This window comes from Pteropus alecto, unplaced genomic scaffold, assembly GCF_000325575.1.
Source record: "Pteropus alecto unplaced genomic scaffold, ASM32557v1 scaffold19, whole genome shotgun sequence".
NCBI lineage: Eukaryota > Metazoa > Chordata > Mammalia > Chiroptera > Pteropodidae > Pteropus > Pteropus alecto.
Window position 1 is genome coordinate 2329118 of NW_006442490.1, and position 18143 is coordinate 2347260.

General features: G+C 33.8%; 1 protein-coding gene across 47 annotated transcripts in view; it reads left to right on the forward strand.

Moving 5' to 3' along the window:
* MBNL3 (muscleblind like splicing regulator 3) overlaps positions 1-17595 on the forward strand; it is a 103642-nt gene extending 86047 nt beyond the window's left edge. For 44 of the 47 annotated variants that reach the window (XM_025039616.1, XM_025039617.1, XM_025039624.1 and 41 more), the window contains 7 exons: positions 4287-4478; positions 5563-5799; positions 8750-8903; positions 10584-10619; positions 12934-13028; positions 13941-14014; positions 15816-17595. In XM_025039616.1, coding sequence (XP_024895384.1) covers positions 4287-4478; positions 5563-5799; positions 8750-8903; positions 10584-10619; positions 12934-13028; positions 13941-13997 — 771 coding nt within the window. In that variant the 3' untranslated portion in view covers positions 13998-14014; positions 15816-17595. The remainder of the gene's footprint in view (positions 1-4286; positions 4479-5562; positions 5800-8749; positions 8904-10583; positions 10620-12933; positions 13029-13940; positions 14015-15815) is intronic. The other 3 variants (XM_015596844.2, XM_006921530.3, XM_025039638.1) reach the window with 1 other exon arrangement.
* The last annotated feature ends 548 nt before the right edge of the window (positions 17596-18143 follow it).

Below are 18143 nucleotides of genomic sequence, written 5' to 3' on the forward strand. Positions count from 1 at the left end.
AAAATATTAAAGTATTATAAGTGCTAGTAGAAGCTAAGAGTGCTACTTTTTGATGTTAAAATTGAGTCGAGAAATTGTTACCAAATGTTTGCCATCCTATAAAACAAAACATTTAGTCATCCACCTCGAGACAGGAGAGCAGACAGGGAAAGCCTCAATTATTGTATTGACTGCAGGCCAGGCAGGATTAGCCAAAGTGACTTAAAGTATGTAACTGACCTTGGATATTACTGAAGTAACTACAAATAGATCTAGACTTCTGGGTAGATACACAGATTGATTTAGCATAATATATAATTTTTATTTCTTTATACTAGCATGAGGAATAATCCATTTTATGTAATAAGTCTATGTTCCTAAAATGTATGGGTAAACTAGATATATTTATTTAAGGCATAGTTTTTCATCGAATTTTATTATTATTTGAAGATGTTGCAGAATCCTTTAAGACTAGTATGTGGTGGCTTCTTAAATTTTACCTTCACAAGATTCTGTCTATCTCTGCATTCTGTTAACAAGTAGTTAAGAATCCTAATTTTAGTGATTATTTAAAATAACATTTTAGTGAATAATTTAATATTGGTTTCTAAAGCCAGACTTTCTCAACTTGTGAAATCTTGCCACAAGCATTGAATTCACATCAATAAATTTATATATAATTAGCACTTTACTTCAGAAATTGATGGCGTGCTTTATTTTTGGAATCCTCTAGAATGAGGGTCAGCAAACTTTTCTGTAAATGACTAAATAGTAAATATTTTTGGCTTTGTGAGACAAGAGGCAAAGTTGAGGATATTATGTAAGTACTTCTATAACAAGAGAGAAAACAAACATTCACGACTTTTTATTATACAGATCTAATAATGAGCACAATAGGATTTGTTTATGGACACTGAAATATAAATTTCATATGATTTTCATGTGTTATGAAATATTATTCATCTGTACTTTTCTCAACCATTTAAAAATGTACAAACCATTCTTCCCATTCTGGCCATGCTAAACTAAGGTGGGCCAGATATGGTTCAGGGGTTGTAGTTTGCCAATCCTTAGCCTAGAACACAAGCTCTTACACAGTAAGTAGTCCATGAACCCACTATCATACTCATTTTAATTTTGTTGAGGTCCTTGAACTTCCTGAGATTGCATGCAGCATTTTGTGCACGCATGAATTTTTCTGCGGACAAGATCCATAGCTTTGATCTGACTCTCAGAGAAATCCAGGACTAAAAAAAGGATTAGGAGCCATTGTTCTAGAGACAATTCATTGATTTTTTAGGAGGCATTTCTTAAAACCCTAATAGTTTCTAAGTACTGTGCAAGTCACTGGGAACCCATGGGAGCTAATCTTGTTAGAGACATTGAAGGTAAATAATTGTCTAGGTGATCTTTTTATTCATAAAATTAGTTGTCGCCACCATTCTTATTGGTTTTATAAAACTCAGAGAAAGTTGATAATCCACACCTCTAGTTCTAGGAGGAAAAGCCTTCTTATATTTTCAAATATTTAGTAATTTAGGTTCAAGTGAATATCTGAAACATATTTAAGTGTCCAGACCATTTTGGGCTATAAATAGAAATCAGATTCAATCTGTTCGGAACCTTCTTCTTTAAAACAAAGATTACCCCACAGAGTGGTTCATGTTAGCTCAACTGACATCTAGGGCTGCAATATAGGTATAAGCGAGAATAAAGTTGCTTATTAATGCAGAATGTGTGAGCCTGTGGGCTGCTTAACTTAACAGGTGGCTGTTAGCTAAAGCTAAGCCCTTGAACGTTCAAATTCATGAAATGGAGTAGTTACCCTGGGGCAGAGGTGGTAGTGAGAAAACAGATATGTCCATTTGAAAATAAATAAGAAGCTCAGGAGTTCCTGCCTATGCCCCACTGCTTGTTTTCATATTTCATATGGAATGTATAACAAATTTAAGAAGGTTAAAATATATTCCAAAGAAAGCAGAAGTTAACCAAGAAAATCCTGCCCCCCCAAAAAAGGAAGGAAAAATTACAAAAGTTCAGAGCTACTGTAAATAGGAAGCATTGCTTACATGTATATTAGGCATAACTATTATTCATTGATCAGAATTTATTAGTCATTAATGATGTTTTTTAATCTGGAAAATCCACTGACCTGCAGGTTTTTCTTTTAATTCATCAGTTTTTGTTTGTTTGTTTTTGTTTTTCTAGTGTAATGATGGTCTTTCCCAATTCTGTAAAAGAAAAAGCAAAAAGTATCCAGGAGAACATGATGGTGACTTTAATGAGAACTTTACTATGAAAGAGAGAAAAAAGTGCAACAAAGAGTACTATCGTGTGGTTCAAATATAGAGATTTTACGATTAGAAGTTCTTTCTATTTTTGAGACAACCATAAATCATCAAATTGATAAGGTCTATCTTTTTGTGGAACCATGCCTGGGTGGCTGTTTCCAAGAGATTTCCATCTCACTATATAAGATAATATCACATCGACTAATTCCTGGGGCTTCATATCTCATTCAATGAAATGTATGATATGTCCCTATAGCCTCTTACATCATAGTACCTAATTATGCTGCGTCAGCCTTTGGCTGACTGTCCTCAGAACTTAAAGCGCCTCCCTGACTTACTGCTCCATCATCTTTCCTGGCACCTGGTGTTACCTCTTTCCTCTTAAAGCTCTTAGCTACCATGACTTCTCACTCACTCTAGTGAATCTTGCCAGTTTTTTTGGGGGTGGGGGGGAGGGAGGAGGGCAAGTTCTTTCTGTTCTTCCTAATTACAATTAGCTAATTTGATAAACTCATCTAAGGTAGAGAGCTAATGGGGAAACCCTTCCTTCCAAGTTAAACGTGGTTTATAATAGAGGCTTCATGGAAAATGATGTGCTAGTGAAAATTTCAAGTCAGAGTAGGGGATGTTGTAGTTGAATATATATTGCTCCTAACTCCATACTCCATAGCTTCCTATTCTACCTGAATTTAGAGCTATTCCTACTAATGTGATTTAGCAGAAGGTGTGGGTACAGCTTGTCAATATAACGGATTCATTATCTTTTCATTGAATGAAATTTTAAAAAGCAACAAAGAACACATGCTATTAGTAATACAGAGTGAAGCTCCATTGGTTGCACATTGTACTAACTACCTTATAGAGTCTATTAGGAATGTACTACACTTAAACATGATTTGTTATTAATTCATTAAAATGCTTAAATTTAGTTTTAAACTTCAGCATTGATTATGTCAGTCAAGCAGTCATTCACTAAGTATTGGGTACTACAGGGGAGACAAGAGAACTATCAAGGAAATTATAACAACATGGAGAAGTAAAGACTCTCACATGTGGAACAAACAAATAGCGAAATAAAGTGATAAATTTATGTGGCTACAGATAAGAAAGGCAATACACATATCAAATTCTTTGAGATCAGGACTTTTTAAAAATAGAAAAACCAGTAAGATCCCCTTTGCTTTTCTAAAGATTTTCTTTACAAGTTATACTCCATATTATGTACTTTATAATCCTGTTATCTTATTTCTTCCTGCCTAACAGGGATCCGTGTAGTATTTTTTGGATCTCCTTTTGAACTGTGGATATCATTTGGACCCCTAGATAAAAGACAAGGTTAGGCAAGTCAAATTAGTTTGTGAAATAAGGTCTCTATTTTTTTTTTTTTTTATGACCATGCCAATCTCATTTTAGGTATATGGCATGAAGTTGTTAAAGCTCTCACTTTTTAAAAATCAACCCCTTTTTCCTCCCTCATTGCTGTCTTTCATAATTGATAGTGGACCAAGAAGAGAAGCAAGTGTTTAATAGAGCAGATGTGAACTATGGTAGGATAGGCAGCCTTCGAGCTAAGTACTGATGGGGAAGAGGAAAGAGGAAGGTGGAACAAAGGGAGCTTTCAGGAGAACCTGAAATCTGCTTGCCAAGAACATGTTTATGAATGAAGACAAGGCAGATTGCCTATATGTGTGCTATCACTGGTGACATGGTTTTTAGATAAAAATGGAAGTACTAAAGAAAACACATTTGGAATAGAATCCATCAATGAGATTTAATTTGGCTAATTCATGACTGTTAAAATCAAGTGGCTTGTTTTCTCAGTTTGCTAATTTGTTACTCAAAGACATGTGTTGGTTTAAAAGCAACTCCTATATGGGAATTAGTATGAGACTAAAAATAATCAGAAGAAACAATGGCAAATTTTGATATGGCTTAGGCTTTCTGAAAGAATGCCTCCTTGTGTAATAATAGGAATAACCTATTTACCTCTAACACTTTTCTCTTTTAAACATACAGACGTCTTTTCCCATGACTCCATCACTTGCAGCTAATCCTGCCATGGCTTTCAACCCTTACTTACCTCATCCTGGAATGGGCCTGGTTCCTGCCGAACTTTTACCAAATGCGCCTGTTCTGATTTCTGGAAACCCACCTCTCGCCTTGCCAGGAGCTGCTGGTCCAAAACTGATGCGCTCGGATAAGCTGGAGGTATTTGCGTAGAAATGTATAAACATCTATAGGGTAGATATTAACCGTATGCATAAAGCAACATTCTCAGAGTTCAGTGTTTTGAATGCTTTGAATAAATGCACCTGGGTTTTTAGCTTATGGAGTATAATTTCAGAAAAACATTAAAACATTTTACTACTGCAACTATACCCTATTGTGAAGTACATTGATTCAGTTGTACTGTATGTCAAACAATGTCTTAGTGTACCCAGCCACAGACTGTGCATCTCCTTTGCCATGACACAGGAAGTTTGGTGGGAATGATCCTTTTACCCAGGCTCCAGCTTCATAGACTGTAATTACTATATTTGTTGACGAGTCTCCATTTGCTAGAATAATCAAACTGAAAAAAAGTAGACTAATATATCTATGAATGGAGAATATAAATGAGTCTCAGAGGGTCTAAACCATGTTCTCCATTTTAAGAATGATGTACTAGATATTAAATATCTCTTGATGCCTAAGAAAAGGAAATCTTAAGAAAAATTGCAAACAGCTTTCTGATGTATGGAAGTCATTCAAACATTATTTTATTGTCATTATTCATAAATTGAAATAAATAACTATTCAATTTCTTACAAAGTCTGCTCCATCAGGAGCTTCTTAAATGCCTGGGAGTATGTAATAATGGGATATAATTGTACATGTAATTCAGTCATGGTCCACAAGCGTGCCTGTGGAAAAGCACAATGCCATGTAATAAAGACTTATATTGGACCATAACGAAATAACTCCCTCTTGTAAACTTAGCTAATTATACTTTAGGCTATATATTAAGTGCAGGATTAAAAAATGGTCTCAAGTAACACTTTTAAGCACTTTTATTTCAATGTAAGGAGAACAACTTTCCTTCGGGGAGAATAAAGTTCTTTTTCTAAGAATAAAAATTTTGTCTATGTTTACATCTCATAGTGAATATGGTTTTACATTATCCTTCAGCTTTTTAGATTTTTTTTCCTAAATAGATTACAAAATAACATAACTATTGCTCTTACATTCACTGGCAAAATAAATAAAAGTTAATCACCTTCTAGTCATCAATGTGATTTTTCTTTTCTTTAAGGTTTGCCGAGAATTTCAGCGTGGAAATTGTACCCGTGGTGAGAATGATTGCCGCTATGCTCACCCTACTGATGTTTCTATGATTGAGGCAAGTGATAATACTGTGACAATCTGCATGGATTACATCAAAGGCCGATGCTCCCGGGAGAAATGCAAGTACTTTCATCCTCCTCCACACTTGCAAGCTAAACTCAAGGCTTCTCATCACCAAATGAACCACTCAGCTGCCACAGCAATGGTAAGAGCAGGCCAGGACTTATGGACTGTATTTTGGAGTAAATGATTAGTATATTCCTCAACATGTTTAAAATCTTGTAACCATAATCTTGGATAGTCAAGAGTGAACCTTAATATGAATAGCCAAGGTTATAAACTGGAAAAGAGAGAACCTTTTTATTCTACTTTATTCACTAAAATTTTCTAAAAGTAATTATTTAAAAGCTTTACTGATGAGTGTAACCTATTATGCTTCTCCAATTTTTAGAGAAGAGAAAATTATTTAATTTAAACAGTAAATGATCTTTGAGTGATTTTTATAGCCTAACTACCCTTATCATCCCCAAAAGGCAGCAAGTTGCCTCTCTGCCTATCAACCACCTTCATGGGTACTTCACTAGCAATATACTTAATGCCTTTCAAAAACAGAGGACTTGGAAGATGGGATGATTAATAGACTCTAATTTCCCAAAGATTAGGGTTCTCTTTCCTTTCTGGAGGAGTGATTTCAGGGTAGCAGCCAGCCAGGGCTGGGGGCACATTTCTACATGGTTGGGAGAAGAGGCCTGGTAAGAAGAGTTGTCCTAGCAAGTCGGATTTGGGGAAAAGTTAGTTCTACTTAACACAGAAAGGTGGAAGCTAGGAAAAATACTTTCATATGACCCTACAGTGGGATAGATTGAGAAACAGGAATTATGATTACTTAAGTTTGTCACAGCTGTCAATTACTTTGATAAGCTGCTTGCTATTTCTATAATTTTTGGCCGAGGACTCTCCTTGTTGAATAGGTTATAACAATCCAATAAGGGACAAAACCCTGAGGAAACTTCACATTTCCTGGCTGTGGAAAAAAATCACCTACACAATCCTAAAACCCTTGACAGAGATCTAATCTTTCATGAGAGAGGATATTTATTTTCAAATACCCCTATTTGTTAACATTTCCTCACCATGAATTGAAATGTACCTTGCTGTAACTGGAACTTACACTTATTTTATTACACAAAATAAGTCAATCCCTATTCCATATGAGTGTGACTCTGATGTCTTTTCTCTAAACCAGGTACCCAAAATTACTTCAAACTTTTCTTGTAGATTATGACTCTAAGGACACAGCACCAGTTTTGGATTTGCTCCACTTTCTTAATACTTCTGTTCTCTCAGAACTGAACTCATTGTTTCATGAGAGATCTGAGCATCAAAGTAGAACTTATTTTCTCTCTTGATCTGGACAACATAATCTGTTAATGAATGTTTAAAAAAGACTTCATCACATGCTTTTTATCTGTAATTCTTCTGAATGAGGGAATTATAAGCTATGAAAGTAAGAAGGTATCCAGAATATTCAATGAGGAATTTAAGCCTCCAACTTTTGGATTATTTCTGTTGGTGGAATAGAGTTCAGAAACATTGTGGATCTATTATAAAGGAGAGGAATACAGTTGACCCCCTAAAAATAAAGGTTCTCATATGCGTGGGATTTATAAAGAATGGCTTCCTTGTGCTATTGTGTGACTGTCCTACACTCAGGCATGGGAACTTCATATGTATGTGCCCATTTCTGATGATCTAGATGTGTTTGGTAGAATGCATATGTCAGTCCGAAATTTCCACATATAAATTTAAGTATTATATGGTAGGCCTTCAATTTACACTTGTGAATGTCAATATAAAATTCCTTTTCTGAGTGACTGATCAGAGCATCTTAGTGGTAAAGTCAAATTGGTCCATAGAAATTTGTCTAAAGTAAGATTAAACAAAAGGAGGTTTTCCATGAAGAAGTTTTAAGTTTTCTATGTTTTTAAGGAATCAGAGTAGAAATGCTTTGTAAAAGGTATTTTTACACTGTTCATGTTCATGTGCATAGCTCAGGTTAATATCACTGAAAGCAGCTTGTATGCATTTAAAAGAAAAAGATTTGAGGGATTGATATTTAGTTTCCCAAAGAAAATAGAGATTCCTTTAGGCCTTCTTTATCCACAGGAGTAAGAAGGTTGTGGCATATCCCTTTTTAGCACGTGGAAAGCTAGTTACTCAGCACAAATATTCCTGTCTCCTTAAGAATTTAGAGTGTACCTAATAGTTGCGGGGACATGTTTTGTTTTTGTTTGTTTGTTTATTTGTTTTTAGTAATATGCAATTTGCTGAGGAAAAAAATGTGATGCCAAACTTCTCCAATGAATCTGATCCAGGAACAAGTTTGGGTATTATAAGCATAGTGGGATTTTGAAAAAAAATTGTAGACATGAAAGGAGGATTTTTAAATGCTAACATGTTTTAGAATTAAACCTTATAAGGCCTTAAAGTAAATGACACACTGAAATCACACGCTTCTGTAAATGAGAATTCCATATATTTTGCTAACTATCTGTGGTATCTGGGTGAGATGGGTGATGGGAGAGGAATGATTCATTTGCTTTTTTCTTTACATGTTAGTTGGGAGATATACAGTTACAAGATTTGGACCTGAAGTCCTTATATAAATTGGGTTTTGTTTTATAGAGCTAAAGTATCAGACTTCAACTACTGATATCTGTTTTATCACCTACCTACCATTATCTTCTAGATACATTTCAGAATTTTATCTGGAAGAAATCTCTTTCCTGCTATAGGTGTTGCCTCTGCAAATCTTATTTTAATAGATTAATAGATGAGTATCCTTATATGTTAATTTTAAATACTTATTTGCTTTTAACAGCTTCCTGTCACATCCTGCCCAAATAATAATGTCTTTTTTAATTTGCCTAAATTAATGAAGTTGAAAAGTTTTTATTTTCCTTGTATGTTTATTTTCTGCTTTTGACTAAGTCCTCATTTAGTGAACTGTTTCATCTCCGCAGTTGGTTACATTGCTTGATGGATATCCTTGCAGAGGGTTCCCAGACAATACTTCATTTAACTGCTGCTTGTTTGGTTTGAGTATATTCTTTACTTTCTTTGGTACTACTTATTAATCCATCCCTCCCTCACAGGCCCTACAGCCTGGTGCACTTCAACTGATACCAAAGAGATCAGCATTTGAAAAGACCAATGGGGCCACCCCAGTCTTCAATCCCAGTGTTTTCCATTGCCAACAGGCTCTGGCTAACCTGCAGCTCCCACAGCAGCCGGCATTTATTCCTGCAGGTGAGAACAAGGCTCTGGGTACTGTGAGTGTAATGATGTTGTGAATGTATACAGTGCACACCAGCTCCCAAAGAGCTTTTATGCAAGTACTGTCAACAGGTGTTTTAACTGGGAATAAAACAAGGCAATTGTGTTTGCTCTGCTAGTATATATAATAAATTTTCCCCCTACGATTCCTGAAAATTAATGGTTTGAAATAAAACTTGGAAAAACTGTCAATATTTTTCTTTTTAGCATTTGTTAATTTTTGCTTCTTATCATTGATTCACTTGGTTCAGTCTCAAACTAATTCCTTGACTCTTAGGTATTACTGTCAAAGATACTGGTCCTCAAAAATGTATATATATTATATCTTTAGCATTGCAAAAATATGTAGTCTATATATCTTTGATATACCAAAAATAGTTTATAATAAAACTACCCATAAATTTATAATATAGCATAATATAATATATATGTACATATGTGTGTGTGTATATATGTGTGTGTGTGTGTGTGTGTGTGTGTGTATATATATATATACCTGTTTTAGCTTCCAATTCTTAAACCAGTTAATATAAAAAATATAGCAGGTTTTCTGACAAATTTTCCTGATACTTTGCAGCATATTTTGTTACTTCCTACATTCAACTATATTTAATAGTATAATAGTTTTATACCAAATTGAATAAAAAATTTAAGCCAGAACTCTGTTCAAATAAATATCATATATGAGGGAAAATACTTTTCTAAGTGATTCAGTACTTTAAGAATGAGCATATTGTCTCAGGAATAAGTTGAAAATACTAACTACCCCGAGTACAGTAGTTTTTTTTTTTTTTTTTTTTGCCAGAATTAAAAATACAAAGTTTAGAAACTGTTATTAAATGAAAATGACATGTTTTAGAAATTAATTTAGAAAGCCTTGTTAATTATATAAACATACTATATGCATAGTATTATATAATTGGACTTTAAATAAACTGTTGGTTAATTGATAAATTGATCAGTTAAGAAATTTTGAAAGAAGCCCAAGAAAGACAGTCTTTTGTCTAGTTACTAACCGCAATAGCATTTCATTATATCATTTAAAAAACACAATTTTTACAATTTTTAGACTTTTGCTGGATTTGGCTAATTTAGAATCTAGATTTCTAAACAAAATATCAGAAGAATCCTTTCCTTTTTAAGAATAGCAAAATAAAAATCTCTCTGGCTGAAAGTCCCTTCTTGATGAAAAACCTATTTGCCACATGTTCATAGTCAAGTCCTCAGTTGCAAGGTAGAAGAGGAAATGATGATAAATTAATGTTCTAAATAGAGCTATGGACATCAGGTACCAGACCCTGGTGCATATTTTGAAAATAATATGTGTAATAAATTCTTCTTTCGTGATAAAAATTGCTAAGGATGCATTTGTCCAAAATAAATAAAGGATGTAATTTAAGTGAGGTAATTCCTTTAAAGAAAAATTAATATTCATTTTATGCCTAAGAATCTAAGAATTACTTTGATTACCTGGGTTTGTGATCTTAAAATTAGGTTGTAATTATAAGCATGGAAGATTACTGGACTTGCATGTGCTAATTAATTAGTATTGCAAAGAATATTTTTCTAGTTAAAAATTATTTCTAGCAGTAAAGCTTTAATAATGAAATATCTCTTTTCTTTACTTTTCACGCATTTCTGCATGGTGTACAGGGCAAATACTGTGCATGGCACCTCCTTCAAGTATTGGTAGGTTTTGTACAAAAATTCTCAACTTTTTCTAATCCGAATAAAAGTATTTTTCTGTTGTGATTGTGATAGAGATGAGTGACTGAATGATGTGGCTGGACATTTCTGAGTATTTAAGGTTTAATATGGTGCTGTTTTTATGTCTTTGTGGAATCACAATAGTCCTGTACTCTTAAGTCCTAATTGGTTGTCACTATGGCCAAATACTGACCCTGACATTTCTCTAGTTTGACCCTAAATATAACAGCTGACATATTTTAAAACATTTTTTTTTAATCTAGCCGGGATGGGCAGTTTTGTTCTAAGCTTCACATCCGTTACTAAGAAATTATAAAATATTTAATATATAATTTTGTTGTAAAGTACAAAAACATTCCTCCAAAAAAAAGTTATCCATAAAATCTAAATTATTCAATACTCAAATGTTTAGAAAGGACGAGTTAGGCAAAGCTAGAACATTCTGTAGTGTTCTGTGATGAATTCTATAGTGTTCTAGCATGAAGCACCATCTGCACAGAAACCAGGCACAACAGAATCGTTTCAAAATGACTCTTTGGGGGTATGTGATTTTTAACCAGTTACACACGGTCCTTTAATTAGCCACCAATAAAATATGTTAGCCATCTTGAAACCATTTTTAATATCAGTAATATAGAAGAAGACAAAAAAGTGACTTGTTTCATTCTCAAGAATTCCTGAGAAGCTCACTGCTCTAATAGTCACCATGGGCATGAGGAACAGATCAGGAGAAAACAGCTTTGTTTGAAACAGGGAGGAATTATCTCACCTCGCTCCACTCCACTATCTCATATCAATTCAGTTCCTTTTATCCTTTTTGAGAGTTTGCAATAGCTTGACCTTTATCCTATTGGTCGACCAGAGTAGATGCAGAGCCCAAAAAAGGACTAAAAAGCTTACTTAAATAAAACAAAAAGTCAAAACAACAATCACATAGTAGTAGCACTCACTGACTCAGCAGGGTGTGAACCCTGGCAACTGAAGTGAAGCCTCTGTTATTGAAGGATTGCCTGTCTTCTGTAATAATGAAAAACATTTCCAATGATATTAACAGGAGCACTATATGCATATGATTAAAAGAACTTCTGCAAGTCTGTGAAATATGTCTCTGTCTTCACATTTTGTGACTCTGCTTCCCTGTCCTTTCACCAAAGAGCTCTGTGTAGGAATGTAAACCGCATGCTTCAGTAGTACTATTTCCTGTATAGTTGCTGCTTTCCCAAAGGGAAAATAAGAATGTTTTTTTTTAAATTGGCATGTGTATAATACGAGATGTCTATAAGTAATGGATAACTACAGATAGGCATAAGGAATAACTACGGAATTTCTGTTAATCACCATTTGGGGTACAATTGCAGTTTCTATGACACTTGCAATGTGTTGAGTTTCCTCTCTCCAGGCCATTCACTTTCTCTGTAGACTTTTAGAAAAATTTGAATTCAATCAATGTAGATGTAAATTATTATACATGCATGCTTGCCACTCACACATTAATTCCTTGGTTTGCTTTCCAAAATGAACTAGAAATGAGAAAAGCATCTAAAAGCTTTTAAAATGAAGTAGAAACTTGAAAAGGCAAAGAGAAAACATACTGAAAGAGGTGTCACAGGTGTGGGCCATTGTAGCTGTAATATTCACGGTGAGGACAAGGTTTTGTCAGATTTTTACTATGAAATATCCCATGTGTTTGTCTGATCAATAGCCCAAATTACTAGGAGTTTGCCAGAGGTGTACTTAAAAACTTGCATATGTAAGTCATTGTATTCTTCATATCTGCTCCCCTACCATATACCTACCAATTGAACTACCATTTTTTTGGCATACAGATCAAGTAAGTATACATAGAACTGACCCTTTGAACCTGCAAATCTAATGACAGCATTCATGGCTATTCATTAGCGAACCCAAACCCCTACTCCCATTTTGAATGTGCAACTAGTCCTCTTAACTAGTTATTCATACAGATAGCTTAGATAAAATCAGATTTTATCATATGTACCCATTGTAACTCCTTCTGAAAATTTGGCCTCTTAAGTTATTATATGCAAAAACTAAAAGTTGAGGATAATTCTGTTTTCCTTAATGTTTTCCTTTTCTCTTTCAAAATTTTCCTCCATTCCATGCTGTGTTGCTTTGCACTGACTGTGATTGCATGTTGCACTCTGGTGTATCCATCATGATGACATCGCATGGCTTATTGCTGTGATACCTACCACACCCCATTCCATTGTTTATTTCATGGTTGCATATATGCTTCACCCTCCCATGTGTTGCTTCCATGGTTTCCCACTGAAAGTGCCCATGATGCACGGCGCTCCACCTACCACTGTGTCTGCAGCAACAACACCCGCCACCAGCGTTCCCTTCGCTGCAACAGCTACAAGCAATCAGGTTTGGCCATTTATTTCATGAAAATAATTGCAGTATATTGGTAAGATACAGGATATGCTTTTTGGATTGGTGAGAGACATTGGTCCATATTCTTATATGTTTCTTAAGCAGTTGTTACATTTAGAATTCTTATTTTTGTTAATTCTAGAGGGCTGTATCTACTTTGCTCCTTATCTTGAGATCAATTGGCAGTTTTCTCATTTTTAATCAGTCATAAGATGTCTCTCTCCATATGCTATATGTACAATTGTTGCAACTAAATCCTTAAATGTATATACTAAATATTTCTTAAATGCTTCCAATTTGGTCTAAAGATGACTTTATTTTACTACCATTTTTGGTTATTGCATTTAAATTTTCACTTAATACAATCATCACCTTTACCTTCAGATCTATTGGAAAGAAAGCAAATAAACACATTTCTTTCCAAGGCACAGATATCCCTAACATTACCCAGTAATTGCATCAGAAATGCCTTCTCATACCAACATTAGATGTGCTTGTGTTATTTTAATCTTCATTTGCTTTAGGTATTTACAGGCAGAGTCACAAGGCATATTATAAATTTGGGGGGAGGCTTGAAATGTAAGGAGATTCATACAATAATTATTGTGTAATGCTATGGCTATTTCACCTTGTAAAAGTGGTAACCATGCTTAACAATTACAAATTCCACTGCTGTTTCAATGACAATTATGATAACCATATAGCACACAAAGCATTGATTAATTGGGGAACAAATCACATTCTAGTCTGTGCTTTGCAAAATTAACTATTAGTGGATATGGTAAATATGTCTAAATTTTCCTGTGAAATTGATTATGATATTGATCACCACGTCCAAACAGTAAACAAAATAAATGGAATTCTCTAAAGAAATTATTTTAATCTAAAATTTTTTTACTACTATAGATATCCCCATTATCAATAGATGAACTGAATAGCAGCATGTTTGTTTCACAGATGTAGAAGTTACCAGTAGAACAGTAAGTTTCTTTATGTATTAATGTAAATAATATTTATAGGTTATATCTTTTATTTAAACAATTTTGCATTTGCTAAATCTTTGGTAAATATTTTCATTAATAGACATTGCTTATAACTTAGAGCTTGATTTAAGCATTCTAAAATTTCCAAATTGAAATGTAGAGAGCAAGTATATATTTTTTACATAAAAATGGCAGCAGTATTGCATTTTTCCATTGAACTTACAAATTCTGAAATGTTTTCCTATTATTAAAGGGATATTATTTGTTAGCCGAAGACAGAGGTCACTTTTGAATTTTAATTCTTAACATTTTTCTAGCTTCTTTTTTAAATTAAAGTTAAGCAAAGTAATTTTGTCACAATTTGGCTACAATGGTTATCTTAAAGATAGTAAACAATATGTTCTATGTCATTATAGAAAATAGTGTTTTTACAGTCTGCCACTTTGTACTGCTTCTCATGTAAGTCTGTCAGAATTGCTCCAGCTGTTTTGAATTTTCAGTGACATAATTTAGTAATTTAATCATTATTTTCATTCAAATCATGGCTTTTTGTGTATATAATTTGTTGTTGTTTGTTGTTGTTGTTGTTGTTGTTAGGTTTTTCCCTCTTCGCCTTTGATCTTCTCTTTGCCTGGTCCAGAGTTTGGAATAGCACACATTTAATTCAGGCAATTATTCATTTAGAACATGTGACTTTTGAAGCCACCAAGACTCCTAGATATTTCAATTAATTAATTATAGAAACTTATTAAACAAGTGTACCAATTCTGAACGGCATACATTAGTCATTGAAAATTTGAAATTCTCACAACCAGAGGGTTTCATCTGAATGAAGGAGTTTCATTCATTTGATAGGCTAGTCTTCCAGAACCCGGCTAGCATTTATTTCTTGCTAAGGCTGCATGGACCCAGAATACTAACTGTTCTAGACAGAGCCTATAGCTGACATATCTTAGATTAATTGGTCCCTTCAATCATAAGAAATGTTTTTAAAAGAAACCTTTGACTACATTGGATAACTGAAGTAACTGTGAATTGTAGTAGTTTTCAGGAGTATCATTAGGGATAGTGGCAGTTTGGGAATAGCACCAAGCATGAGACAACTGTTTTGCAAACAGTTGCCTGATTCTCTTGGGCTGCTTCACCTCAAGGTAAACAAAAGTTGTCAAATTCCTACTTTCCAGCAGAAAATAAGAATAGCAATTCCTTTTTGCTTGTTCCATTAGAAAATTTAGAGGTATTTTGTACATTATAATCACTTCAACATGTAACAGATGTTAAAAATTTCTCTCAAGTTCAAAAAATGTAATTTCGTAAAATACTATATAGTACCTAGATTTCACAGTTAGATTATTTTGGCATGGCTCCAACACATTCAGATAAAAAGTTTTCTGCAAATCTCTAAAACATTCAGAAATAAAGTTTAAAGTTTGCATATTTCAATGTTTGGAATCAAACATTTTTTTTTCAATGAATACTTGTTGAAGAAAGTAGATAGATGGGTGGATCTTCATCAACAAGTTTTGGCATTGTGTATATAATGTCTACAACAATTGAATGCATCTCTGTTAACGTAGGGCAGTTCTGAACAATAGCACTCGGTGAGAATGATAGGCTGTCATGGTATATGACTCTTTAGAGACCATCTCCAACAGCCCCATTTTTACAGATGTAGAATATGAAATTCAGAGCGAGGACTATCTTGGCATAGTTCCAATAAAGAACTTGAATAAGAACCAAATTCCTGACTCCTATTTCAATAATCCTTCAATATTTCTCGCTTTTTTTTCCATTTCAGTTGTAATTCTGAACAGAGTTGTGAAGTATCAGAATCCCTCCGTGAGAACCTTCATATGGCCTTTCTATATATATTCCTGTATGTTCTCTTCTACCAATGCAACAATAAACACGGTGCAGTTGATATATTAAACAATACAAAAATACCAACCAACAAATTCAAATTAAAAATAAAACATTAAAGAATCAATGCATATGTTAAAACAAAACATGAATAGAAAACTATTATCTGTCTTATTTGAATTATTAGAATACCACCATAAAATTTTGTAATTTTTACATTATTCTGTGTGATTTTCTAATAACTATTCTGCTATGTGGATCTCCACAGTGGATTTTTGGCTTACTGTGAATTCTTGGTGGATAAATGTTCATCTCTTTTGAAGTGTTACCTTACTACTTTGTTTACACAGTAGCCTACTGGGTTAATTTAGAACATAATAATTATATCCAAATACCATTTTTCCATTTTTATATTGTATTGTATTGTGGTATGTTGTGTTTTGCTGTAATATGTGTGGCATTTGATTTCAACTAAAATGTTATTAATGGGAAACTGAAATATGTGTTCTTGAAAAATATGACAGATTAATGTTAATATGCTCTCTCTAGAATATTTCTGTAGGTTTCTTGGGGGCAGACATATAAAAGACCTCACTTTTGAGTGTTCACATGCATGTGAATAATTTATACCTGCAGATCTGACCTTGTATCACATTATTAGATTTTTTGTGAGACATAATCACCTACAAAAAACAAGGAATTTCTTAAAACATTAACCTCCAATTTCACTCCTTAAATAGCTTGGAAAACTAGAATTTACCTTTAAATGATTTTTTTCAGCATTTGTACTAAAAAATACCCGTTACAATTTTTGTGGCTCAAGGATCCTATCTCCTAGGCTAAGTGTCTAAAACAGCCATTTGTCATCTTCAGCTGAAAAATTGGTACTTGGAGGATTAAAGGCATGCTAATTACAGATTGTAAATTAAACAGAAGATTGGGGCATGGAGATATTTTTTACATATTGGAGAGAAGTGTGTAAAAACCGTTGCAATGTAACCTTTTACACAAGAGCCATTTTCCAAATGCAAATGGCTCATGCTCTTTAGACTACTCTGACTAATAAGTAAGCTGCAATCTAGTATAAGTCAGTCAAGGTGAAAGAGAATTGGTTCTAAGCGAGGCTTTTCCACTCCAAATGGACACTCTTTTCTATTGATCACAGTTGGAGCCTGAGAATAGGTTTGGAGAAATGGCAGAGGTGGGAAAGAAGATAGGAAGACATTTAAAATTATTCTTTGATTTATTTAAAAGTTCTGGGAGGGATGTCCACAGTTGTCTTTAGCTCTAGTTCACCTGAGTTTCCAGATTTGTTAAACATTTCAGTGAAGAAGAAAGTGCCTGTGATATACGTCAAGTGCCCTTCTCAAACTTTATTAACAAGAGTTTCATCATAAACAATGTTGTTTTGGACTCAGTTGTTTTTATATATATTTGAAAATTACAATAGAGAAGTTTTTAAGACCCTTTGGATGAGACAGAGTGGCTACTCTCCACAGAGCTGAGCTGAATTCACATTACTAATTCTTATGAAATAATTTTATAATCAAGTAAAATAGTAATTAATTCTTATGTTATGTAGCATATCTCCTCCACTCTATTCAGTCATTAAAGTCACTATTATTATACAGTGCTGGAACCATATGACATTTTGCATCAACTTAGATTTAATATTTTTCTACTAAATATATATTCTCTTGCTGGAAGTTATAAAATCATCAAATGTGTATCACCAGTTTGTTTTCTACTTCATGAAAATGATAGACAAAGGGAAAATCTGATTTAGGATAATTTAAGTAAGCTAGTAGTGTTTGAATCAAAGAAATATCCCCTGACTCCAACCCAAAGCAGATCAATTTGTCTCAGAATACAAAGGAGCAAAATTAGCTCTTTGATATTTGATATCCTGTTGATCTTAATTATCAATCCAAATCATGATCATCAGTGATTTCTAAATGGTCTTAATTGTGTCAAGCCATTGCCATCTGTTAACAGTATTGCCAGGAGTTAAAGAATAAGAGGTATCCTGACTTTTACTTATTGATTCTTTGAACCACTTAATTACTCTATCCCCAAATCTTAACACTGTTAGAGAAGAAAGGAGGGAGGACCTTTGTGAAATTAAAAAAAACTGTGCCAGTGCCTCTCCAGAAGGGCAGATCTGATCACAGGACTCCAGGAAGGATGCACCTGCGCTAATCAAGATTTACAGCTGTTTTCATGTTGCTTTAAGCACTGGAAGACAATAATAATGACCTATTTTTAG